The sequence below is a fragment of the Erinaceus europaeus genome, chromosome 5, assembly GCF_950295315.1.
Source record: "Erinaceus europaeus chromosome 5, mEriEur2.1, whole genome shotgun sequence".
Lineage (NCBI taxonomy): Eukaryota > Metazoa > Chordata > Mammalia > Eulipotyphla > Erinaceidae > Erinaceus > Erinaceus europaeus.
Genome location: NC_080166.1, coordinates 131,849,831 through 131,876,721, shown reverse-complemented (window position 1 = coordinate 131,876,721; position 26,891 = coordinate 131,849,831). Strand labels below are relative to the sequence as shown.

The window sequence follows — 26,891 nt, the reverse complement described above, 5'->3', positions numbered from 1 at the left end:
TAGCAATGAGCATACTACATACCTTACCAGTGAACTCTCATTATTGCCAGAGTTAAGATGACACGACCACAGTTCACACCCACTATGACACGTACTTCACTTCACTTGAGCCATGGTTACTGCTGCCCTTGCCAAGATGCTGAGCAGAACTGGAAATCTGTCTCTGGCAGAGCACTGCATGTGGTTATGAGATGGGCATACCGCTTGTTTGTGATTTGAGGCATCCAAAATCGAGGATTTACGAATGAGATACCTATTGGCTTCACAGATTTTATAAACATGTCAGAACAATATGATTTCTTTAAAAATGTGGTGAGGGGCGTATTGGAAGACAATACCTTTTTGACATTACGAGACCTTCTGGAGCCCTGGAATCCTCAAAATGACTGGGTGGTAATCTTCTCTATAGTTTTCCTAGGAATTAGTTTTGAGATCATCTTAATAAAGCTTTGGACAGCCTTTCAGAGGAAGCCTACCCGTCTAGAACAGAGAAGTTCAGATTCTCAAGAGGTAAGAACTATTATTTATTTTTTCCTCTGGTTTTTCCAAACTACACATAAGAATAGCAAAAACAAACGCCAATTAAAAGGAAAAAAAAAAAGGAGTGATGAAGCGGTGTCACAGGTGTCTCTCTTTCTCCCTCTCTGTCTTCTCCTCCCCTTTTGATTTCTTTCTGTCTCTACCCAATAAAAGAAAATATTTTTTAAAAGAATTTAAAAAATCAGTGGGTTTTGACATTTAGGTGATGACTTTTTATCCTTTCCTTTGAAACAGAGCAAAGACAGTTATCTGCGAAGAATGACATTTGGTAAATATACAGCTTCATATTTTCACATGAAACTTGTTCAACCTGAGCTCTCACTGGCGTTCTGACTTTTTTTTATTTCCGTTTATCTCTAGATGATCAGTCAAGTTCTTCGTTCTTAGAAGAAAGGTAAGTGATATATATTTAAATTAAATGAAATAGAATCACTTTTCCTTAATCAAGATTACTTTTATATCAGAAAGAAAGAGAAGGGTTTTCCCATATGTATAGCAGTATATATAATTCAGTCTAATGTAGAAGGCCTGAGAAGGGTGAATAGAACACTGGTGTACATTCTGGAATCTGAGAACCAACAACTCTGATGTCCAGGTGGAGGTGAGAGAGGAGGAGGAGGAGGAGGGGGGGAGGACGGGCGGTAGCGCAGCAGATTAAGTGCACGTATGGCACAAAGCGCAAGGACTGGAATAAGGATCCCAGTTGGAGCCCCCGGCTCCCCACCTGCAGGGGAGTCACTTCACAGGCGGTGAAGCAGGTCTGCAGGTGTCTGGCTTCTCTCCCCTCTCTGTCTTCCCCTCCTCTCTCCATTTCTCTCTGTCCTATCCAACAATGAATGACATCAACAACAACAATAATGACCACAACAAGGCTACAACAACAAGGGCAACAAAAGGGGGGGGGGATGGCATCCAGGAGCAGTGGATTTGTGGTACAGGCACTAAGCCCCAGCAATAACCCTGGAGGCAAAAAAAAAAAAAGGAAAAAGAAGAAGAGGAGGAGGAGGAGGAGGAGGAGGAGGAGGAGGAGAAGGAGAAGAAAAGAGAACAGAACAACGACACATGAACAGGAACCATCCCTCTGCCTTTTTGTTCTGTTGGAGTCTTCCAGGGGCCCAGGGACTGGATAACATCTGCTTATATAGATGAGGACAAATATTTACTGAATCTACTGCTTCAGATGCTAATCTCTTCCAGAAACACGCACACACACGCACACGCACACACACACACACACACACGCACACACACGCACACACACACACACACACACGCACACACACACACACACACACACGCACACACCACCCCAGCTAGCAATGACTTAACCCTCAGGGTCAATTAGCAAAGCTTAGATAGAGCCTAGTAGTTGTTAATAAATAGTCTAACAACAGGAAGAGCTTGATGACTAACATATTTTAAATATTCAGCCATTATTTTTGTACCATCTCCATTAAAAACCTAATGTACTGAACTTTTCTTTTGTTTTCTTTCTCAACTTTGTTACTGAGGGGGTTAATGCTTCACAGTGCAGTCACTGTCACAGGCATGTAATTTCATTATGCACCCAGCCCCCATAGGTCTCTTCTCCTGCCTGCCTCCCTTTCTCCAGAGCTCCCTGCTTTGATGCAGTACAGCACGCCCAGTCATATTTGACTTTGTTTTTTTCCTCCCTGTTACTAATTATTAGGTCCCACTTATAGTGAGATCATTCAGTATTTTTTTTTCTTTTTGCTTATCTCAATTACTATTATGTCTTCCAACTCTGGTATATATACACAGTGGATTACTATTCAGCTGTTAAAAACAATGAAGTTTAAACACAGGCTGCGCAAAGCGCAAGGATCTGTGCAAGGACCCCGGTTCGAGCCTTCGGCTCCCCACCTGCAGGGGAGTCACTTCACAAGCGGTGAAGCAGGTCTGCAGGTGTCTTTCTCTCCCCCCTCTCTGTCTTCCCCTCCTCTCTCCATTTCTCTCTGTCCTATCCAACAACGGTGACAACAATAAAACAAGGGCAACAAAAAGGGAATAAATAAATAATTTTTTTTAAAAAACCATGAAGTTGCCCCACTAGAGAAAGAGAGAGACAGGCTGGGAGTATGGATCCACCTGTCAATGCCCATGTTCACTGGGGAAGCAATTACAGAAGCCAGACCTTCCACCTTCTGCATCCCACAATGACCTTGGGTCCATACTCCCAGAGGGTTCAAGAATAGGAAAGCTATCAGGGGAGGGGATGGGATATGGAGTTCTTGTGGTGGGAATTGTGTGGAGTTGTACCCCTCTTATCCTATGGTCTTGTCAATATTTCCATTTTATAAATAAGTAAATAATTAACTAATTTTTTTTTTAAAAACCATGAAGTTGTCTCCTGTACTTCAGATATCTTTTGCTTCCAGGGTTATCTCTAGGGAGTGGTGCCTGCCCTACAAATCCACTGCTCCTGGAGGCCTTTTTTTTTCCCACTGTTGTTGCTGCTGCTTCTGTTGTTGGATAGGACAGAGAAACTGAGAAATTGAGAGAGGAGGGAAAGACAGAGAGGGGGAGAGAAAGATACCTGCAGACCGGCTTCACCGCTTATGCAGCGACTTGCCCTCCCCCCCCAGCAGATGGGGAGCTGGGGGCTTGAATCAAGATCCTTGTGCTGGTCCTTGAACTTTTCGCTACGTGTGCTTTATCCAGTGTACTACCACCTGGCTCCCTGAACAACAGATTTTAATGAGCACACTTTCTATGTCAGTATACATTTACAGAAAATAATTGTGATTGGGTAGATCACGGCAATCTTTTTTTTTTTTTGCCTCCAGGGTTATTGTGTGGGTTCGGTGCCTGCACCACAAATCCACTGCTCCTGGAGGCCATTTGTTGCCCTTGTTGTTTATCGGTGTTGTTGTTACTATTGTTGTTGTTGGATAGGACAAAGAGATATCGAGAGGGAAGGGGAAGACAGAGAGAGGGAGAGAAAGACAGACACCTGCAGACCTGCTTCACCACCTGTGAAGTGACCCTGCGGGTGGGGAGCCGGGGGTTCGAACCGGGATCCTTAAGCCAGTCCTTGAGCTACGCGCTACGTGAGCTTACCCCGCTGCGCTACTGCCCACCCCCCTCACAGCAATCTTCTTTATGGACTTCCTGGCCTTTTTCTTGGCTCATTGGGACTTGACCCCCGTCTACTATTTGACTGTTCCTGGAAGGATTTTTTTTTTTACTTTAAAACTTCAGAGACAGAGATGAAAGAAAGAAAGAAACAGAAGGAGAAGGAGAGATGCCACAGCACCTGTTGGGCGTGGTGTTTCTGGGGATTTGAACATGGGTCTTTGAACCTAGAGATGAATGTGCTGTCTCTCCTGGCCCCATGATTTTCCCCCCCCTGCCATCTGAGCCTCAAGCCTGCATTATTCCACTTCTCCAAGAGGGATTTTTTTCCTTTCAATTTCAGTAGAAAGAGACAGGAGAGGGAGAGAAACAGGCAAGAGATATCACAGTATCACTCCACTCATGGAGTTTCCCCTTGGTGCCGTCCAGGGTGCTCCTAGGAGAGTCCCAAACCCAGGTCCTCATGAGTAGGAAAGTGTGCACTTAGCCGGGGTGAGACATTTCCTGGTCTCTGTTTTTTTTTTTTTTTTTCTGTGTGTGTGTGTGTGAGGGAGAGCTATTTAAAAGTAAGATAACCTTTCAGTAAAAGTCTAAGAGGATCAAACCAAGTTACTACAGTTATGTGATCTTGCCTGTATAAGTTTTACTTTTGATTTTAGGCTTTTATTTTCATAAAAAACAAAACTTACAGAATTTAATTTTTTTCTTTTTATTAGCTTTTATTTATTGGATAAAAACAGCCAGAAATTGAGAGGGAGGGGGTGATAGAAAGGGAGAGAGACAGAGAGACACCTGCAGCACAGTTTTACCACTTGAAAAGCTTTCCCCCTGCAGGTGGGGACCTGGAGCACAAACTTGTGTCCTTGCACATTGTAACATGTGCGCTCAACCAGGTGCGCCACCACCTGGCCCCCAGAAATTTTATTTATTTATTTGACCAGAGTGTTGCTCAGCTCAGGTTTATGGTCATGTTGGGGTGTTGAACCTGGGACCTTCGGTGCCTCAAACATGAAAGTCTTTTTGCATAACCAGAATGCTACCTCCTCAGGTCACACAAATCTTATTAAAAGTCATCACCTGGATTTCTTTTTTTTAATATTTATTTATTTTGTTGCCCTTGTTTTGTTGTTGTAGTTATTATTACTGTCATCACTGTTGGATAGGACAGAGAGAAATGGAGAGAGAAGGGGAAGACAGAGAGGAGGAGAGAAAGACAGACACCTGCAGACCTGCTTCACCACCTGTGAAGCGACCCCCCTGCAGGTGGGGAGTTAGGGGCTCAAACTGGGATCCTTGTGCTTTGCGCCACATGCGCTACTTGTCTAAGCATTGTCAGACTGAGCCTAATCACCTGAGGAAGAAATAGTAGAGACTGCACTTCTGTGATCATTAATCCAACCCCTAGTTGGACTTTGGGGCACTATTTGGTTCTTTTGATCAGAGTTATCCACACAAGCCTTACTTACAGAGAAAAATCTATATGGCACCGGACATTCCTCCATTGAACTAGATTTCTTTAAGATTTTTAGGGGCTGGGGAAGACAGCACGACGGTTATGCAAAAGACTTTCATGTGGAGGCTGAGTGGTTGCGCACCTGGCTGAACACATGTTACAGTGCGCAAGGACCCATGTTCAAGCCCCCAGTCCCACCTGTAGGGGGGACACTTCACAAGTGGTGAGGTAGTGCTGCAGGCCTCTCTCTCTCTCTCTCCCCCTCTCTCCCTTTCCTCTCAATTTCTGCCTTTCTCTATCAAGTAAATAAATATTTTTGATCATATATTAGAAAAAACAGTGCTCTGGTAAGAAAAAAAAAGAGTCAGGCAGTAACACAGCGGGTTAAGCACACGTGGCACAAAGTGCAAGGACCTGCATAAGGATCCCGGTTCGAGCCCCCGGCTCCCTACCTGCAGGGGAGTCGCTTCACAGGCAGTGAAGCAGGTGTGCAGGTGTCTTATCTTTCTCTCCCTCTCTGTCTTCCCCTCCTCTCTCCATTTCTCTCTGTCCTATCCAACAACAACATCAATAACAACAACAACTACAACAATAAAGAAATAAAAACAAGGACAACAAAAGGGAAAACAAATAAATGTAAAGAAAAAACATTGATGCTTAAGGCTCTTCATTCTCAAGTTCACTTCCAAGCACCGCCAGAGCTGAGCAGTGCTTTGGCATCTCTCTCTCTCTGTCTGTCTCTCTCTGTCTCTCTGTATATCTCATTAAAATAAATGACATTTTTAAAAAGAACATTTTTATCAAAACTTTCTTTGAAGTTGAGATCTTGCACATTTCATTCAGAAAGAGACAAACACGCAGAGAGAGCACAGCACACTATGAAGTACCCATGTCTTGCTGGTGCATGTCATACATGTGGGTCACATGTATGACAAGGCATGTGCCCTAATGGTGGGATAGCTCTCCTGCCCCCTTGTAAAACCTTCTCATAAAGAGAAGAGAAGCAAACTGCTATTCCTTGTCAAAGAGATAGAATCCTTTCTTTTTTAAAAAAATTATTTATTTTGGATAGAGAAAAGAGGAGATAAAGAGGAAGCTGAAGCACTATTTCACCTTATGAAGCTTTCTCCCCACAGATGAGGACCAAGAGCTTCAACCTAGGCCCCTGTGCACTGTAACATATGCACTTTACTGCCAGCCCCTAGATTCTTACCTTGGAACTTTAAGTCATTGCTGTCAAAACTGGACTTTTGGATAGATTTTTTTTTTGGGGGGGAGGACCATTATTCCCTGACATTGAAAATAGTCTACTCCACTTTGCTGGTGGCTTTATGTATTAAGTAAACATAGCTAGATGCTGAGTTAGTTTATAATGTGGCAATCACTTTTTAATCATCTATGATCTGAGACTTTTTTTTTTCATCTATGGCATTGGGTTTCCTACACAAGTTCTAAATTCTAAAGGCTACCCTATATGACAATTCACTAATACTCTTCCTTCTACTACAGAAATGGCAACTTTTCAGAAAGAACAATTACTTCATCATTTACATCTGAAGAAAATGAAGGTAGCTTTGAAAGCAGAGTTTCATCAGAGGAAGTAACTTGGACTAGTACCAGTAAAAGCAAATACAAAGTCCGTCACCTTAGCAAGAACCACATGTCATCTTCAAGTGGGACAAGCTCATCTTTGTCATTGTTTCATGAAGATGTAAAGGAAGTTTTTCTAAGCCATAGCAGTGGGTGTCCAGAAAGTGAACAAGAAACAATACACTTTTCATCAAAGAAATTGTTTTCTATAATGAAAACCAACAAAAATAAAATGTTAACATTTTCTTCTGATTTTAACTTTTCAAAAAAATCCCAAATTACTGTAGAAAATGAATATCTAGATGTGGCACCATGCCCGCCTGCCCACTTATTTCTCTCCAGAGAGCAAATTAGACTTCTGGAAGAAAATTTGAGGAATCAGATTCCTTTAAAGTCCAAAGGTAGAGGAGAGGGTGAAACTCCCTATATGAACTCAATATACCAAGAAGTGTTGATTCAGAATCAGCCTTCGATGAACCCCAAACAAGGTTCTTTTCAAGGTTTTTGTGAAGCCAAGTCAACGAGTCAAGCTCCACAATGTCTTCACAACCAAGAATCAGTAAGTAACCATGCTGATACCAAGACCAGCAGGCCTCATGATGTGATGAAGCCATTTTCCAGGAGCATGCAAGAGTCCTTCCGGGCCCAAAATCTGAGCAGGAGCCCTCATTTGGTCAAAATCCCGTGTTCTGTTGACACTCAAGATTCAGCTGAAGACCTCCAGGCTGATAGAGAATGCCTAGATGAGCATCCATGTTCTGTCTGGATTGAAGTTCCAGAAGAGATTGAATATGTAATCCAGGGTCAAAATACTACTTCTAAGAATGCCAGATCTTTGAGTCCAGATTCAGGTGCCAAAGGCGTTCCACAATTAAAGAATATGAAGAGAGATGGCCAACAAGAAAACATTTCATCAGAATCAAGCCAGTGTTCTGCATGTGATTCAGTGCCTCTCTTGACTGCCATGAAAAGGCAGGAAAACAGGAGAGAAACACTATACAGTAAAAATAAATTGAATCCCAGAGTTCCATCTCGAAAATCAGAGAAAACACCACCTTCACAAGTATTCCAAACCACCCCGGTAGGTCAGACATCTAGACACAGCAGTTTAGGATACAGATGTAACAGTGAGAAAAAGGAAGACTCACATCAAAGAGAATGTATTTCACTTAAAGTTCTGAATTGTATCCATGTTTCTAAGCATAACAGAGAAAATAAAGAACTAAAATGCATTTCACCAAGATCTTCACCTCAACTAGAACAATCTTTCATGGTCAATATTCATCAAGCACCTTGTTCTTCACCAATAGAAAGAAACTGGAGAAATCAAGAATCTTTTAAGAGCCCCGTTATTCAAGCAAAGGGAATCGGTGCTGCAGGAGTTTGTGCCCCATCTAGAAAGGAAATGTCTGAGCTGCCTACCCCAGCGCATAGCATACCTTCTGGAGAAGTTATAGCGGAATCTAGGCAGCAATTTATTTTCTCTTCCGAACCGAAGTCAAACAGGAGAATGGATATACCAAGTGTGCATAATTTCCATCTTACACTTTCAAATGGAAAGAAGTTACCAGCCAGCCCACCAGAAATGCAGAAGAGCTCACCACAGGGAAATGCACAAAGCCAAGAAGATTTTCTGAAAATCGTTCTGGAATCGTCAGATGTCAATTTACTCATTTCACTAGGAAACACAAAGCAGGAAGGCCATGAACAATCAGGAGATGTACAAGCTCAAAAGAGCACAGAAGATATAATTCTGAAGGGAGAGGACCCACTCGTAATTAATATTACAGAATGTGGTAGACAAAGGGAGAATGGTGAGCTGGAACGTGATACTAAAAGCAACCTACAAATTCTACAAGGTGAAAGAATACCTGGTATTTCTCCCAGTGCCACTGACCCTACTGCTTCTGAACCATGTGACATGGCGATGCACAACAGATTAAAGACCCAGACAGACACATCAAGGAAAGTCGGGCACAGCCCTTCAGCAGCAAAGCAAGAGGAATTACCAGAGGGAAAGAAAACTGGGGTTACAGATTGCACTGAGAAGAGACGGCTATTTGACAAACCACAAGAACATGGCAGAGAGGAAGAGGAAAGAGCTTCACCTGAAGCTGTGCCCCAGTTGACACAGAAGTTCAGGTACAGTCTGGAACTAAAACAGAAAAGCACATATGTCAAGTTGGAAATAGAACAGAATATCTCAGGAAAGGAGAAAACTCAAGACGAAGAACAAGAGGTCCAATCACAAACTCTTTCTCCACAAACCACTGAGGGAACGGTTCTCTGCCCCACAGCGGTTCCATTTCAAGGCGGGGAAGCAAAGCAAAATACAGACAGACTGATGGGCGGAGAAACTGCAGATCCAGAAAATCCTCTCAAAGTGCGGGAGAAGTTACCCATCGGCGGCGGCGTTTCCATTGAAACAGCAGACTGTAAGATCTCATTGGGTGGTGACCTGGGAACTATCCCAGGGGATAGTATTGCAGAAGAAAAGAACATCGTAAAAGGAGTTGGACCTGCAGTTTCTCTGGAGTCTTCCGTGATCAGTATGCTTCCTTCATCAGATTTGGAGAGGAAAAGAAACAGAAGAGACTTACCAGGAACAAAAAGTGTACCCAGTACAACTAGGAAAATAAAACAACCAGTGACTTCAACAATTCGTTCTAACAATAGACACGCCATTGGGAGGCATGGAAATAGACTGATAGGCAATTCAAAAGTCATCGTTAAGCAGATACTAGAAGATAAAACCATGACAGATGTGCTTCTGAATGTCACCGACCCTCACTCATCTAGTTTGCCAAGCACTAGAACATGCAGCGGTTACCATGCAGGGAACCACAGTTACACCAAGCTAATGCAAGAGAGACCACAAGCTGAAAAGGCAGAAAGGTGTTCAGATGTCATGCAGAAAGGCAGTGACTCTGGAAGCACACTGGAAACCAGATTGCAAGGTGAATTGAGACAGCACAAGGAAACTCCAGTCAGAATGGTCTTTCAGGGCAGCTGGGACCACGGAGCAGATACATATTCAAAGAAGGCATGGAAGACTGAGAAAGAGATATATCAACTCACTCTACCTACACAAATGACTGTGGAGTCTACTTACTTCCCTCGAATGAGTTCATCCCAGGATGAACAAATGAGGACAAGCCTAACCACACAAGTAGACTCAAAACACACTCCAGGTCCTCAGAGGGCTTCTCCAACAACAGAAATGTCACTGACTGAAGACAGGTTAAGCCAGGCAGGAGAAAATGATGCTCCAGACTGTGTGAGGGATGTAAGGGAAATAGCTTACTGTTTTGCAGAGACCAAGGGAGAATTTTCAGAACATATACCAGACACTATGCCAGAAACCCTCCATAGCTACATGTCTGTTTTAGCTAGTCCTAAAATGAAGAAAAACAGAGTACGGTTCTCACTCACTGACTGTGCAGTGCAGTCTGTTCATGTGAGTAAAACATCGTCAGACTCACAGACGTCTAGTCCCACAGGTCATGGGAAGCAAGGGGAATCCAGCTTAAATACCAACCAAATAGATAGGCTGGCCTATGAATTTCTGAACACCCTCTTCTGTCCCAGGTCTATCCGAGTCCAGGGAGACACAGACAGCTCTTCTCATGCTCAGCTGAGGCAAGGAGAACTAGGAGATGGAAGGAGGCCACAGTATATGGATTTTATTACTAAAGGCAGTGCATTCTACTGCAGAGAAGAGAAGGTACAATATGGAGAGGAAGAGGAACAAAGTACTCAGCTCCACACTGCTCCAGAGCAAGCCCATTGCCTCCATCTTGATGGGTCTCAAAGGATGGAGCCCCATTTTATTGAGCCTGACCCTGCTCTGGCCTGTTTAACTCAGGAGCTGCCTGTGAAGAGGCAGGATGTGCGGTATCAAACGTGCTTTGCACAAGCTGCTTTGCAGACTGATTTCCAGGTAAGCCCCAGAGAAGTTGAGGCAACAACCCAGAAGGCCAATGAAACGGAGAAGCAGCTGGTAGGCCCCGTGGAGCCAAAGATGCCACCTTTCAAACCAGAGACTGCATTGATGGATAAACTTTTGAGCTCCCCCACAGATCACGGCTTACCATCAGTTGGAGAACATGAAAGGGAGAGAGATCCTTATGTTATGGGAAATGATTCAGTGCTGTCAAAAGATTTGCAAGTGTCCTTCCTGCAGTCTTCTGATTTTACTGAGCACTTCATTTCTAAGTATGAAAGGAAGAGACGCCTGTTATCTTCATCACAGAAGCATATGGATGGACTCAATATGAGGGATAAATCTAGAAGAAAACATAGAATGGGACTGAGATCTAGCTTTGCAACAAAAAGCAAAACAGTGGACCTGGGTAAACATGTGTCAGATCAAATTCACTTCTTCATGACTTCTGCATCTGACTGCACTTATGTTTATAGGAGGGTAGGAAGAGAGAAAGACAAATCAGGAGAGGAAAGACTGAGTTCTACACATGTAAAGGAAATGACATCACCACATGAAGGGAGTATTATTTCAGACAACTCCAGAGAAACCGGTTCTCAGGATGAAGGAGTGAGTGAACAGGCGATGGCGTTAGAAGGCATTCTACAGCACAGTCAACATTTCATATTCTGCTCAGGCCGGAGGAAGGAATGTGACCTTCAAAAATCGGAAAACCAAGGGAGAGGGATAATTCTGTCTGTAATGGAGCAAGGCCACCCACGTCAAATGCAACCCAAAGGTCTCATGCATGCGCAGGAACTAAAGACAAACCACCAGTTACAAAATGACAAGATATGTTCACTGAGTTCACAGATTTCTCTTCTGAGGTCAGAGGAATCGCTAATGGGTCTCATTTTAACTGACAGAAAGAAATCTAGCCCCCTCTGTGATGGGATTCTTACAAGGAAACAGAACAGCTGTGATAAGGAGGAAAAGACTGAGCTTACAGAATATCTTCCAGCAACTGATCTGGAGTCTCCTGCTATCTCCAAGCCTGACCTAGCTGAATCTCAAAGGCGGAGAAAGACAGTTACACACAGGGCCTTCAAAACTACAATGCTTCACAAAGATATGAAAACGAAGGCAAGAAAGACACCCATTTCACAGGTATTTAATATCTTAGGGAATGGTTGTTCAAAATATCTACCTCCAAAGGCCATGAAATTACAGATTTTTGACTTTTTAGTTCAGATTAAATACTTTGAGTTCCTGGATGACCTTACCACACAGGTAAAGAGAGACTTGGCACAGGAATTACCAGCAGCCGTTCTAGAGTCTTTGGACTCATCTCTATTCCCTTTACCTGTATCAGAAAGAAAGAAATACCTTTTAAAGTTTACGAAGAGAGCTAAAAGGAGTCCCTTGCACATAACTACGCAGGAGAAGAAAACAGCAGTTTCCCAGACGTTTAATACCATCAAGCACAGTCTGTCAAGCTCTAGAAGGCAATTCGAACGCAACTTCAAAACTATGGTGAGACAAGGTCAAACCGTGGCCGATATAATCCTGAATGTGATTTCCTCTTCTGTGCCTGTCTCACCTGATATTAAAATGCACAGTCACGTAAAAGTAGAAACAGACATGAGGTGGGAAAGAGATTTGAGTCATGAAAGAGAGAAGCCAGATAGAGAGAAAGTCAGTGTTGATTCCAAGGCTCAGAAAGTGAAGACGCCTCACTTGGTGAAATCAGATCTAGAGTCCCTGAACACAGCAAGGAAAAAAAGCCCGCACCCACTTGCCACACCCTGGGAGCAACTGCAGCACACGCTGTTGACACAAAGGCTAGTCCATTCTGTGTCTTGCTCCATTTTGAATTCACTCACACTGGAGAATCAGCAAAAAAGAACTAAAACACTAAAAGGCTTAAAAGGCACAGGAACATCCAGTATTTTCCCTTTGGTGCCACGGAAATCGGTGAGTGCCTCTCTGATCATTACAACACAGAGTGACTGCTCACCTGAAAGAGACCTGAGAAGGGAACTTGCCTGTCCTCTGCCACGGGGAAAGATATGGGTGCAGAAAAAGCCACACATGAGAACCCTGAAGTCTTTAGGTTTCTGGAAGCCAGAATCATCTAAATGTAAAGGGCAGAGAAAGGTAACCCAAATCTCTCACTCTAGAATTGGGAAAACACAGATTTCAGTCTTAAAGACAATCCGTTTAACTAGGCCTGGAATCCTTAGCCGTAGAAAGGAGCAGGACTACGTCTTGGAATACATAGCCAGAGAAATAGCTCAAGGTTTATCAGACAAATATGTAGATGATGGTCTTTCACTTACGCCTGTTTCATTTGCCAGCCAAACACGTATCAAAGTCAAAGCAAAGAGAGGCCCGTTAAAGAAAAGAAGCAACGTGACACAGCTACAGTATGAAAATAAAAGCCCGTATAACTATTCCTCTGCTAGACATAGCACTTCAGACAACACATCAGAATCAGTATCACAGACTGAAAGAGAAGGCAATGGACTTTCCTGTAGAGTAGATCTACAGTTCCTGAGAAAAACAGGAAGCAGGAAAGATCAAAATAGGTCCGCTGTAGAGCAAAAAGTACAGGGACACACAGTGGTTTCAGAAGAGGCAGTTGATTCTGTGTATTCTCCTCTGATGATTCCATTTCAGAATGAAGAACCAGTGTTTCACGCACCACAAAAAGACACGCTACAGAGAACAGGTGGAAAGATCCCATGTCCAGAATTAGTGAACACAGTGTTGGATGATCTTCTCATTGATGACATGCAGTACAGTGGTCCTACATGTGATAGGAACCCTAAAAGGAAGTTGGGTGTTTCTAGTGTACTTTCCCAACAGTTTGAAGTTGATGAAGACATAAACTCTCAGAAAATATTAAAAAGCCTCAATAACCACAATATTATATCTACTATGCCTAAGAGTTCAGTATTTGCAGATCCATGCGAAGAAAGCCCTAGTAAGAAAGAGAGTAATCATGTTGCCAAGAAGCACAAAGAATGGCAAAGAGACTTAATGATGTTCAGAATGTCTGTTTTATCAGCATCTAGAAGGCAGAAAAGGGCATTAACATTTCCAGAAAGGAGAGCCCTGAAGAGCTCCAGACATAAAGCCAGAAGGACAAAGAAGTCTCTTTATTCACAGAAGCCTAATATTCCTGAGCCTGGAGACTTATCTTATAGAAACAAAGAGGATTGCAATCTTAAGTCTGTGATAAAACACATGAAACAAAACAAAAGTATAGCTAATGCATTTTCATTTCCCATACTTGTAGCAACTTGCAAGAAAACAGGCCGTGAAATGCATTGCATACCCAAAATAGAGATGGATAAAGCAAGAACGAAAACAGACCATACAAAACTAGAGAAGTCACCGTGTGACAGAGAAGCCTGGGAAGCCAGTCTCACTAACATGCAAAACAGATGGAGCAATGCAAGGAAAATGAATGTCCAGCATGAGAAGGAGAAGAACACGATCCACGAGTTGTTAGACTCAGCCTCACTTTATCATCACCAGTTCACTTTTGGCGCCCGTCCTAATAAAGACCTCGGGGCCAGCAAGTCAGAACCTAAACCAAATATTTCAGAAGGAAGACAGACTTGGAATTCACCTTGCATGATGCAAGGAAACCACATTCATAAAATGATTTTGAAGTCTGCTGCTAGACAGGTGATGAGTTTTCTTCAGGCTGAAGCAGTAAAAACAAGTTCTCGTATTCAAGAAAAGAAAAAGCCCATGAATGTTGACAGATCAGAGTCTGGTTCAAGACAACATGAATCTCCCCAGGAAGGAAACGTTAGGAGGAGATGGGACAACCATATTTTTGATGAAAAGTCAAGAAATCAAAATACCCAAGGTAACACAATTTTACAAACTTTAGATCTACCCAACCTTGATTTATCTGAATGCCAAAACCAGGGCAACACGTTCAAGTCTGTAAGCCAGAGAAGCACAACGAGTTCCAAGCATACAACTTTAAAGGCAGAGAAGCTGCCAGTTTCCCAGTTGCTTCATATCACAAGGTGTCTCAGAAGGAGGCACAGAAAGAAAGAACAGTCTAAGTTGAAGTATAAGACGAAAGGGTGGCCATGGAATGAGAGTGTGAGAGAGGCATTTTTCTGTGCCTTTGAGGCAGCTAAAATCCCAACACCTGGACTAGTAGTTGATGAACTCTTACTGCATACAACAGTCAGAGACACCCAGGATGACAGAATACTTCACAAAAATCGGGATGGTCATATTCCAGAAGAAACGGCTGAGTTGGGGGAGAATTTAGCTACATCTTTCTCAGAGCCATGGGATTTCTTTGTGCCCATTGTACCTGACTCTGAAAGCCAGATAAAAACAGTCAGTTTGTCAGACAAGAATATCAGATTGAGTTCTAGATATTTAATTAGGAAAAGAAGGGAGCCAGTGGTTTCACAGATTCTTAAAATTGATCGGCCACTTACCAAAAGTAAGAAAATGCATGGACCCAATTTAAAAATCAAAATAAAAGAGACACGTCAGTGCCATGATCTGTCGGAGAGAATTTCTGATACCATTTGTTTCATGTCAGATACCTCTGAAGCGACAAGGCAAAGCAGATCCCAAACACAGAGAGAGAGACCCCCAAGGTTAAGTTGTGTACAGTCAGCACAAATGGACTTACCAGCAGAAGAGCTAGTGATTGCACAGCCACTTAATGTCACAGATCCTGCTGCTTTATGTTTGAATAAAGAACAGGGACAGGAGGCAGACATGAAGAGCTCTAGGACAGTTTCAGATGCAGCCTCAAAGTTCACACATGTTTCCATACCTACTCTACTGAACATAAAAATGGAGCAAGCTCCTAGTTCTTGGCATATCTATGAGGAATCTTCTATAAAGAGAAATGCCCCACGCAAAGCAAAGGTTAGGAAGTTGTTTAAGACAACTCCACACACAACCCAGCCACTGGCATCTGGGGCAGACCAGAGGAGAGGGTCAGGTCTTTTCACATCAGAAGCACCTTTAGTCAACATGGTGCTCCCTGTATGCAGCTCTCAGAAGACAGAAGTTGATTCACCAGCACAAGAAGCAAAGACACACTCTGTGGAAGGCTTCAGACTAGAGGATTTTCCTTTCTCTAAGACACCTCTGCTGCAAGTTGCAAAGCAGAAGAAAGAATTTAAAGATGCAAACCTGGAAACAATAGCGAATCCCACGATTCTGATGTCAAAGGCAGAAAAACCACGAATGGAAGTGCATCTTAGTACCACAAGACAGGGCGGTGACTCACAGCAGCCGAGAGGAGGGAAGGAGCCAGAAAAGCAAGGCATGAGTCCAGAAGTTTGGAGTCTACTAACAGACAAGGAATCAAATAGAAGAGATACTCCTGTGGTCCAGCCTCCATGGGCAGAAGGAGTTGACTTACTCATTCCAAGAAAGGGAGACCAGCAAGAAAGATACACATATGAGCTTCTCCAAAAACCTGCATCTTCCCACAAAGTAGGTCCACATCAAGTTAACCCCTCAGAGCAACAAATAAAATCAGAGGGCACAAATATGATGCAGTTTGAACACTCAACTCCACAAGCTAAAGAAGCCTTAAAGGGAATGGATATCATAGTTGGATATCCTCAAGGAAGCAGTAAGAGGAAAACCTTACTGAAGATAGAGCAATGCCAGAAGCACTTGTTAATTCCCTCTGGGCATTGTCTGGAGCATATATCTGACCCTCCAGATGATCCCCAGATCCCGCAACACTTGATGCTTCAATCAAAGGACACATTATCAGAAGTAAGTAATGTGTCAAGGAGGATAAAAAGATTAGACTCATTTTCTACAGACCAGTCCAATAGTCTAGGTGAATATGGATCCAAATGGGCTGTGCCTCCCATTCCTCCAAGGCAAGTGATAACACAAAATACAACGCCACCTTTAGAATCCTGCACTGAATCTGTAAAACGTATGAGTGTTTCGTGTCCAGCTGCAGCGGGGATAGGCAAAGAGCCAATTGACGGCAGATTAAGTAGTATTAGGAGAGCAAGAAATATGTCATGGGAAAATGGAAATAGAGCGGAAATGACACTGAAAGAAACAAAGCATCCCAAAACAGTTGCTTCAAATGTGAGAAAATCTGTTGCACAAGGACTACGGCTGAACATCGAAGACCAAAGGGCATTAGAAAGTAAAAAGAAAACTGTTGAGAGTCAGGGCAAGTCTTGTGTTTCCGTCTGTCTCCCACCTCACTCTGACATAGATAGACGAATAGAAGGAGGAAAAAATAAAACCAGGCTAATAAAACCAGCCCCATCTTTTATGTCGCCCAAACGCCAGGAGCCAATTGAAAAATCTACTAGTGGAGCTATCACAAAGAGTTTGAAGAAAGTCAAGGAATGTCGAATGCAAGAAGAGGAGGAAGTTAAAATGGCAAAAGCCATGCCTTTGAGTGAGATGAAATCATCAAGTTCACATAAAATCCATTTGTCTGTCAAGGGACAAGAGAAAAAGATACAAGAGACCAAAGGTGAACCAAGTGCAGTTCTGACCAGCACCAGCACTTCCATACCTGCTCCTCCTGTAAAACTGGGGACAAGAATTAAGAAGACAGACTTTGACATCACAACATTCCTTCTTCCAAAATTAGCACGTAAGTCTTCAGTAGATGCAGTACAAAAGGCTTGTGAAGTGTCCAGTGTAGTTGATGCACGCGTGCTACCCCAAAATGAGGAGAGTGTAAAGATAGCAGTCAAGGATTACACAGTGCATCTAACAAATAAAGAACTGAAAGGCAAGCACACATTCTCACAGCACACCCTACTGAATCTTAAAGAGCAGGGGAGCAAGGACTCAGGTGGGGGAAAGGAAGAGAGGATGGATGGAGAGCATGAAGGTAAACAAGAAGTAGTTCTGCCCACCAACTGGGCTTCTGTGTATTCTCTAACTCATCATGAGTCGGATGTAAGAATAGAAGGAAAAGAAAACATACCCGGAATAATGAGCTCTGCTAGTTCACAACCACAGCTGCAGAAATCTTTTGATGACGAGAAAGTGAAACATACAAAGTCGATTGAAGGTGAGAACCCCATTGATGGAAAGATAGCACAAGAGTACACGTCACCGCGTGGGGCTGAGGGAGAATTTGGAGATAGGACATCTATACTGTGTCCCAAGAGCATGACTCCGAAAGCAAATACTTTACCACTTCCCAAGGTGCTCAGTACATCTAAGGGTTGTGGCCCCCAAATTAAAGAAACACAGACAAAAGACACAAGAGACAGGTGGGAGGCTGTACAGGAAAAGCAAAGTGATCTAGATGAAGTTTTACCGAAGCCTTTTCTACCTCACATTAAAAATAACCAAATAGGAGAAGGCAGTAAGTCCTTCCTTCTACCCTCATGGTATAGGCAGTCACCATGTTTAGAGCATTTCAAGTTTATAGAGTCACCTTTGAAGGAAACCTCAAACAATGCAAGAACAGAAAACACGAAGAAGAAAAAGGTTAAAGAAAAAAAGGACAGAATGAATTTCAAGCACACAACCTTGAAGTCTAAGAAGTCACAACTGCTCCATCTACTCCAAACAAAGACAGTGCAGGTGAACATCAAAGAGAGCACAGAAGGGGAAACGGAAGCTAACAAGGAGGGGTTTGTGATCCTGTGTTCTGTGATGGTCAGTGAGCCAGGTCCCATGCTCACTTCATCAACTTGTCCTAAGTTGGACACAGAAAAAGAAGAAGAAGGTCAAAGATTTGGAAGCGCCAAGCCACATCATGAACTCCAGGAAGCATTGCCTGCAGGGAAGATAACACCTACAGAGTCAACAAAATGCCATGTAAAGGGCGGGGAAGAGGATCTACCAGAGAAAGAAAAGGCCAGAGAGCAGATAATGGTGGCAAATGGCTTCCTACACCCTCATAGGGGAGATTTGAAGACAAAGGCAACATCACCTCCACTTGTGTTCAGTGTCACTGAGCACAACGCTATGAACAAGAGAAAGGTGCTGATGGGGAACACTGAGGAGGACGCAAAGCAACACCAGGGAAGAGCTGGCCCCACCATGGCTCTGATGAAATCTCTTCCTCCTATGCTTCATACCCCTTGCCCTAGACCGGAAACAAGGCCTGAAGTAGACCAAGACACACTTGCAAAGGCAGGATTCCCTTCACAACTCAAGCTTCCCAAGCCACTTCAGGCAGGGAACTCCAGAAAGGTAGATACTCATGGGGACAATGACTCGTGTGATGCAAACATAAAGGCTGCTCAATGTACATCACATGAAAAGGCACATGAAGTAAAACTAGACAAGAAAGGTAGAGCATCCTCCCAAGTAATGACTGCCCGAGCAGAGACATCCCCACTTGGTAGAAAGAAACTACCTTTGAATATTGTAGAGCAAATGGGAAATGTGGGGGAAGGCAAAATCCAGCCAGAGATGGTTCGTAGAAACAGTTTTGCATCCATGCCTCCTCTTCTTCACCATAAGTGGGATGTAAGGGTGAAAGAAAAGAAAGACACACTAAGAATACCAAAACCTTATTTTGTACCATCAGAGATTCAGAGTCCATGGGATCCAGATGAAGAATCATGTACTAAGTCATTTGATGACTATATGCTAAAAGGGACTGGTAGAAAGAAAATAAATACAGAAGATAAAATGCTACACAAATATATAACTCTGAAGGCAAAGAAATTACTAGTCCTACACATGCTTAATAGGGAAGCACTGAAGAGGAAAATTAAAGAGCAAGAGAGAGAGGTGCAGGCAGATAAAAGCGATCTAGCAATAAGTCTGAGAAGTATCTACAGTTCTGTGTTTACCCTGCCGTATTTTAAATTTGATACAACAGAAGAGGGGGGACAGGTAGAAAGAATAACACAATTGCCTCTCTCTCAACCACAATCCCAGGAGCCACCTGATGCAGCCAAACTAGCACATCAAGAAGCAGTCGGTTCAGAAGTGTCAAATTACGCAAAAGAATTGAAAGAATGGATGCAACAGAAAGAAGAGAAAGATCCAGAGAAAAGTCTTGGTGTGGATAATGCAGTGAGTCCCAGTGTTGTGGATTTGAAGGCTAAGGAGTCTGCTGGTTTACTTAGAAGCAGTCAGAAGGATCTTTGCTGGAAAACTGGAGAGCAAGAGGGAGAGATTCAGGGGGCTACCTATGAGCCAGATGGTGTACTGTCGGCTAACACTTGTAGTTCTACATCTCCTCCACTTTCCCTTAATGTGAACACAAGAAACGAAGAGAGCAGACAGACATCGTCAGGAATCTCTTTGTCCCAAGTCCACTTCCAGGCATCATCAGATTCGGAAGAAGTGGCACATGTAGGGTCAGTGACGGAGGCTGTTTTAATCACCTCACCAACTGCAGAAGCATCTATGACGCCACAGGCAAAGGAAGAAAATGAAGTAAAAAGATTGAACCTCGTGTTCTCTAGCCATCAAGAAAAGAAGATGCAAGAAAGTCCAGCTGGACCAGGTGTGGCTCTGACCAAACCTATTTCCTTCTCCTCCCCCCCACCCCTCAAATTACATCAAGAGAGACAAGTAAATGATGAAATACAAGACCTTAAATATTCTGTTTCCCCTGAAGAAGTCGTAACTCCAGAGTCAAGCTGGAGGGACAGCATGCAAAATATTCAAAATGAGAAATGTACGTTTCAGAAAGAAACGGTGGCTAGGAGAGGTTGGGTGCATCTCACCACTGTAGCCTTGAAGTCGAAGAACTCATCTTCGTCACATGTGCTCTACAGGTCAGAATTGCATCTGCATATTGGAGGGCAAGTACAGAGGAGGTCTGGAGGCCAAGGTAAGCCTCCTGATAGAGTATTAAGAAAAACTTGTGTTTGCAAGCCTCCAACTCACCTTGGTTTGGATAAAGGCACTCAAGTAGATGAGGAAACACTTGGAATTCCAAGACCCTTTTCACTTCTACTTCCAATGCTTTCAGCATCGTCAGATGCGAAGATAAGAGCTGGAGAGACAATTACAGTTGGTGATGATGAAAGTAGAAGCAGCCAGCAGGTATCACAGAAAGAAAAAACGTGTGAGGTAAAAATCGTGGATCTGAGGATCAAAGTGCAGCACAGAGAAGCAAGGGTCTCACCCATTTCACGTTTCCTTCAGACAAAGGGATTGGTGTTGAACATCAGAGAGCCAAAGGAAAGCAGGCACATAGGGAAGGTTGAACCATGTATGGCTCTGACAAGGACATTTCTTTCCATCCCAGAAGAACTTCCCCTATATCTGGATTTAGGGAGTGAAACAGACAAAGGAGGAATCGGAGGACCCTTAAATCCCCAGAAAAATCCACAGAAATCATTGGTTACAGGAAAAAGAGTGATTGCAGAGACTCTCCCTGGTGGTTGTGAGCTCATTGTTAAAAAGGCAGAGCGCTTGGTAACAAAAGAGGCCACACAACCATGGGCCTCAAGCTTCACCCTCACTACGCAGCTGACGAAGAAGCCTTCCCAGGTCACAGCTGAAGGCGGTTTGAAACAACTGGTTTTAAACTCCCAGCGTGAAAATATGTGTTTCACAGGATTTGGCACCATCACAAGTGAGAAAAGACTAGGGTGTCTTTTTATAGAGCAAACAGCTAGGTCAGGAAAATACAAAATGGAAACTTTTCCTGTGTGTTTTCCCAACCCCAGGATGCAGCTGACAGAACTTGAAGATCCAAAGAAAGAAAGGAAAACAATGAGCAACTTAGGTAATAAACGAAATCCTACGGTTTTAGTTTCACAGCCACAGAAAATATCTAAGGGTGGGTGTGTCATAGCTGCCACCCCTGCGAGCTCAAAAGGGCTTCTGGTTTCAGAGTCAGATACCCAACAAGAAACGCTATCAAAATCACCTCCAGGATATGAAGGGGGTCTATGTAAATTTGATCACCCAGATAAAGGTTTCCAAGGTAATGAGAAAATGAGAAAACTGTTTTCTCCTCAAACATTTACTTCGCAGAGACGAGGATCACTCAGAAAGAGAATGACCACACATACCAGTGCCCCCCAAAATACGAAAGAGCAAGAAGTTCTGACGAAAAAGCAAATGGTGCTGCAGTCTGGACATGAGCCCAGGACTGCGCTGAACTCAAATGTTTCTTCTTTTCAGTTTCCGCTTCAAAGCAGAAAACAGAAGATGCTCTTAGAAATTGGTGCATACAGACAAACTATAGTATTCCCCGGCGTACAAATACTACCAGGAGTGCGCATGGAATTTGGCGGTGTTCAAAGGAGAAAGGAGCAGCAGACGCTTGTGCCGGGTCAAGAGAAATACATTCTAGAATCGCTTCAGGAACCTCTTCCTTCCTGCTGGCCTGGGCCACTTCAAACTACAGATTTGCAGGGCGGGAATGAAAGGAACACACATGCTACCATCGGGATGGAGCACAGGAAACTAGAAATGGAAAAAAGGAAGTTAAAAAGAGGCCCAAATATAGTTCATCTGGAAGAGAACAAAATAGAACTGTACAAGCACACCATGGTCAACATAGAGGAGAAAGTAAAAACAGACCGAAAAAATACTGCAAACCAGAATGCTCCATCTTATAAGGTAGAGAAATCGCGAGCTCTGAGTCACATAATCTCCTGTAAAGCAAAGCGCTACTCAGTCAAGGGAAAACATAAGAAGAGACGAGAATCACCCGGTGCAAAACAAAATATGTGGGCACAAGAGTTGTTTCAAAAAGATGATATGGGTTCTTTTTATGCCTATATTCCTTTACCTCTCAAGTTTGAAGGCCAAAAAAACAGATTAGCAATAGCAGATTTGAGAAGAGAAGTGAGCCCCTATGACTTAACTTTGAAAATCCCCAATCACCCAGTTAAACAGATTCTTAACAGCACTCCAAGCAATAGAAAGAAATTGGAATGTAGCAGTGTGTGGAGTAAAGATATCCCACAAATCTCTATCAGAAGTCTTTCTATTTCCGTGATGAGTCCACCTCAAACTGATGAGATAGTCAAACCTGAGGAACATCGAGGAAGCAAAAAGAACATCTGTCTTTCTGAATTCCAGAAGAAATCATCAAAGATAAATATAATTGTTGAGAGGAGTTCCAGTCCTCTGAAAGACAGGAACTGGAATGCGACAGACACAGTTTCACCAGATTCCCAACACCTCGGGGCATATAAACAAGTTTCAGCGTCACCTCGTGTCCCATCAGAAGCAAACCTCAGTGGTGAAAGAGATAGAACTGCAAATCCACAAACAGAAGAAAAGGCTTTCCCTTCTCCTGATGTTGCAAGCATCACAAAAGGGCCTGACTTATTTATGATGGGTGAAGGAGAAGGAGAAGGAGAAGGAGAAGGAGAAGGAGAAGGAGAAGAAGGAGAAAAGAAAGCACCCACACCTATTCTGACACCCACATCTGTGTCTGGAGAACCAAAGGAATATGTGGAAAACACCAGGGAAAGTGCCGTAAAGAGAACCATTTCCTCTTTACAAGTCAAAGAAGCTCACCATGAGACACAGCTCTGGGATACGGTGGACAGTGTCTCGATATCTGAGCACGGGGACCAGAGTGAACTTAGGCAGGACTCGAACGCTCAGAATGTCCTCCCACAGAAAATATCTCCAGAGCCTGTGCTTACAGCACCTCTGATTCAAAGCAGTGAGATAAAAGTGGTGGCAGGCACTACAAGTGCAGAAGAAAGTCTCCAACCTCTTTTTGAAGCAATTCAAAGTATCTTTGAGTCCCAGATAAAACACTTGATCCAGGGCAAAGTTTATAACGATTTATTGGAAGCAATAAGAGCCCATAAAATTGAGTGGAAACCGCCAGCTTTTGTAGGGGCTCCCGCTACAACGGCATCACTGCGTTCCCAACTGCAGACAGCACCCATGTCGGAACATATGACTTTCCAAGAGAAAATGAGGCTCAGAAATCACTTAGAGTCTAAAGCGGTTGAAATAAAACTGAATTTGTTACCTGAGATGGTGAAACGGTCCTCCCCAAAATTCAACCTTCACGCAAGACATGAAGCTGTTGCAGAACATGACAACGGGAGGTGCCATCCAAAACAAAAAAACATGTGTCTTGTGACCATAGAAGGTGCAGAGACTATAGAGCTGAACTTACAACACAAATGCCAAAGAGACTCCTCTCCCGTCATGAAAAATGTGACTATTAACGTCTCGAGTGACAGAGAAGAGATAATCACAAAGGTAAAGGGTACCGGTAAGCTAGAAAGTGAGACATCTGAGGTGTTCTTGCCTCAGGTCCTCCAAAAGTACTCAATAAAAGATAAGGACAAACTTCTCATACACTTTTCTATGAAAGCCATGGAGATCCAAATGGAATCCTTTCCCAGAAATGTAAGAGAATCTTATGCAATGGCCACAGTCCAGGATGGAAAGGAACCATTATCTAAGTGCAGGTATCCTGCTGCGGAAGTTTCAAAACAGAAAAACAGACTTGTGTTATTGTGTGATGAAGAGTCTCTTAATCAAGTCGATCTGGATTTACAGTACAAATACTTTTGTTTCCACCCAGCGTTTCCTAGTAAAAGGATGTTCCAAAAGCCAAATCTACTCCCTAGACATATTCTTAAATTAAACACAGCTGCACTTTGTCAAAAAGTCGACAACAGGGCAGAGAGCGGGGATCTTTCTGTCCAGACAGCACAGTTGGAAAAGCACATTTCTTTCAAAAAGCAAAGTCCTCACGACAGTTTGTCATTAATCACAAGTGTCTTGGAGCCGAGCCCCATGTGTGTTCCAGACCTTGGACAAGTGGACACAAGGCAGAAAGGCACAGCTGTTCATTCAGAGGGAAAACTTCCTGGGACTCCAGAAAAAGAAAGGCAATGTCATGTATGGTTTCAAGAAGCCGATTTATGTCAGTTTTGTGATTCATCAACCCCAGCCCAGAAAGATGCTGGGAATGTCGAGGAATCCCAGTCAACTCTGCTTCCTGAAGATAGTGTGGAGAATCAGACAGATCTGGAGACTGCAGCTGCCCAGGAGGAATTCTTGTCTCTTGGGGTGCAGGACAGTGAGGAATGTGTGTTTCTGGAACTCAAGCCTTATCTAGGTAGGGAGTCAGAAAAGATCTTATATGAGTTACAGACAGGCATCCCTTTGGAAAATCTCCACAAGTTGACAGAAATCAAAATTGACTCACAGCCAGTTCGAAGTGACATTTCAGGCTCCCATCCTAGTAGAATCTGCCGAAAGCATGCCTTACTGGGGAAGCAACCTTCCTCTGAGCCCCGAAAAAGCAGAAAATATAAGTCGCCCTCCATGAGATGGTCTCCTGACAGCGGGTGTCACAGTTCATTTCAAACTGTCCTAGTTCCATCAGGGCCATCTTCTCACGAGAACCTCTCCTGGACTACAAAGAGTGGAAACGTAGTGCCCTTAACCGAGTCAAATATTAAACTGCACCTTGCCAAAAGCCAAGGCAGGCCCCATAAGCATGTGGAAAGCAAAGCAAGGTGGAGAACCAGATTGGAATTATCTAGAAAGAACAACAGCCACTCGGGTTATGACCGCAGCTATCTATCAAGTAAGGAGAAACACACAAGAATCCAGGTAGTCCATGGTCACGAGTCTGAAAAGTCAGATAATTCCCCGAGCAATTGCAATTCCACATCAAAATCCAACCAAGAGGATATCAGCTTATTTTATGAAGGGAAGCTCAACCAGCCATTTTTTTATGCCTGCGTGCCAGCAGATACCCTCGAGATCATACCCAAAACCATTCGCTGGGTTATTCCGCCCAAAACTCTAAGGAAGAGAAACTTTCGAGTTCCCGTGGTGGTAAATATTTCAAGGACTTGCAACATATGGAGTTCTCCCAAAAAGTTGTTGGAGTCAGTCTTGGAGACCTTCAACCGAGTCCATCACCATTAATGTCACCACCTCTAGACTCACCTGTTGTGCACAGCTTGTCACGGTGATATTCTATGATAAATAAAATCATGTCAAGTCAGGTCATCCCCTCAGGAATTATTTCTTGTAAACTGATGAGAGTTGACTTCTGCAGTCAACTTACATAATTGTTCTGGGAGGGTGGTTGGGGGGAATAGATACTTTGGAGTTTGGTCCCACTAAGCCTGAGATCTGTTTTTACCTAATGCTACTGTCATTTTCTCCTCCCAGGAAGAGTGCTCAGAAAAGCCCTATTTCCATCCTGCCCCAGTTAGTAAAAGATGAGGTAGAGAAGTTTTTATTTTACTTTATTGTATTGCTTCCAGGGTTATTGTTGGCCCTGAACTATGAATCCACTGCTTTCAGTGTCCATTTTTTCTTTCTATTCTATTGGATAGGACAGAGAAATTGAAAGGGGAAGGGAAGAGAGGGGAAAAGACAGACACCTGCAGGCCTGCTTCACTGCTTGTAAAGCGTCCCTCCTGCATGTGGGGAGCAGGGGCTCAAACCCAGGTCCTAGCACATACCAGGTGTGCTTAACTGAGTGCTGTTGCAGAGGAGTTATTCTGATGCAGTCTCCGCCCCCAGGTTTTTCTATGCCCCGCTAAATCCTAGAGTGCCCCCTTTCAACCAATCCTGGCCCTACACGGCACCCCTGGTTGTCACCCAATAAAAAGCCCCCTCACCCCTCTCCTCTCTCTCTCTGGGCTCTCGGCTCTCCCTCTCTGAGGTCTTGCTCCCTGCTCTCCCCCCGTGGTCAGCCATTGCTGGCTGGCTCCACGTGGTCTGAACCAAACCTCCCCCCCATCCTATAATAAAGATTTGTGTACCCCTTTGCTCTGGACGTCCGCTCTCTTCTCCGTGGTGCAGCCCGACACCAGACCGCCGCAACAACATCTGGCGCCCAACGTGGGGCCACTGTCTGGACCCCAAGATGGAAAAGCTATAGCCTATAAATTAAACTGAGAGAGAAGGGCTAGCAAGTTAGGAAGACAGACACTAGAGAGAGAGAGAAAAAAGTATGTCGCATAACAGAGAGGGGTCAGCAGTGAATATTGTCACAAAACTGAGGGATACATGCTGGGTTTGAGAGTCCAGATCCTCTGGTGACTTTGTTATGATCATCATCTGATGGCCTCACAATGGTGATCCCCTGTCACTGAGGTGTGGTTGATCTCAGGCAGAATCAATAGCCACTGCACTTGGTCACCATCTGTTGCTGGATTGAGTCACCCTGGGACCTACCTCCAGAGCCCTTACCACTGCCTAGAGACATGAGGGCAGGAAGCCACCCATCCGTGTCATGGGGGTATGTGAGTCACCTCTCAGGGTACCTGGCCACCTACTGCCAGTTTCCATGCTTACTGTTTCAGATTCAGAGCTCACTAAAACAGGAAGCATATAAACGTCTCTCTCCACTCT

The 26,891-nt window shown here is 43.7% G+C and overlaps 2 protein-coding genes across 2 annotated transcripts; both read left to right on the top strand.

The window, feature by feature from the left end:
• Positions 1-798: 798 nt before the first annotated feature.
• Positions 799-16,359, top strand: LOC132538666 (leucine-rich repeat transmembrane protein CCDC168-like). Its single transcript, XM_060191877.1, has 4 exons — positions 799-808; positions 901-934; positions 6,587-16,217; positions 16,333-16,359. The coding sequence occupies exons 1-4, from the start codon at positions 799-801 to the stop codon at positions 16,357-16,359; spliced, it is 9,702 nt and encodes a 3,233-aa protein (XP_060047860.1).
• CCDC168 (coiled-coil domain containing 168) lies at positions 16,294-25,533 on the top strand. The gene has a single exon (XM_060191835.1). The coding sequence runs from the start codon at positions 16,359-16,361 to the stop codon at positions 25,449-25,451; it is 9,093 nt and encodes a 3,030-aa protein (XP_060047818.1). The 5' UTR covers positions 16,294-16,358; the 3' UTR covers positions 25,452-25,533.
• Positions 25,534-26,891: the final 1,358 nt, after the last annotated feature.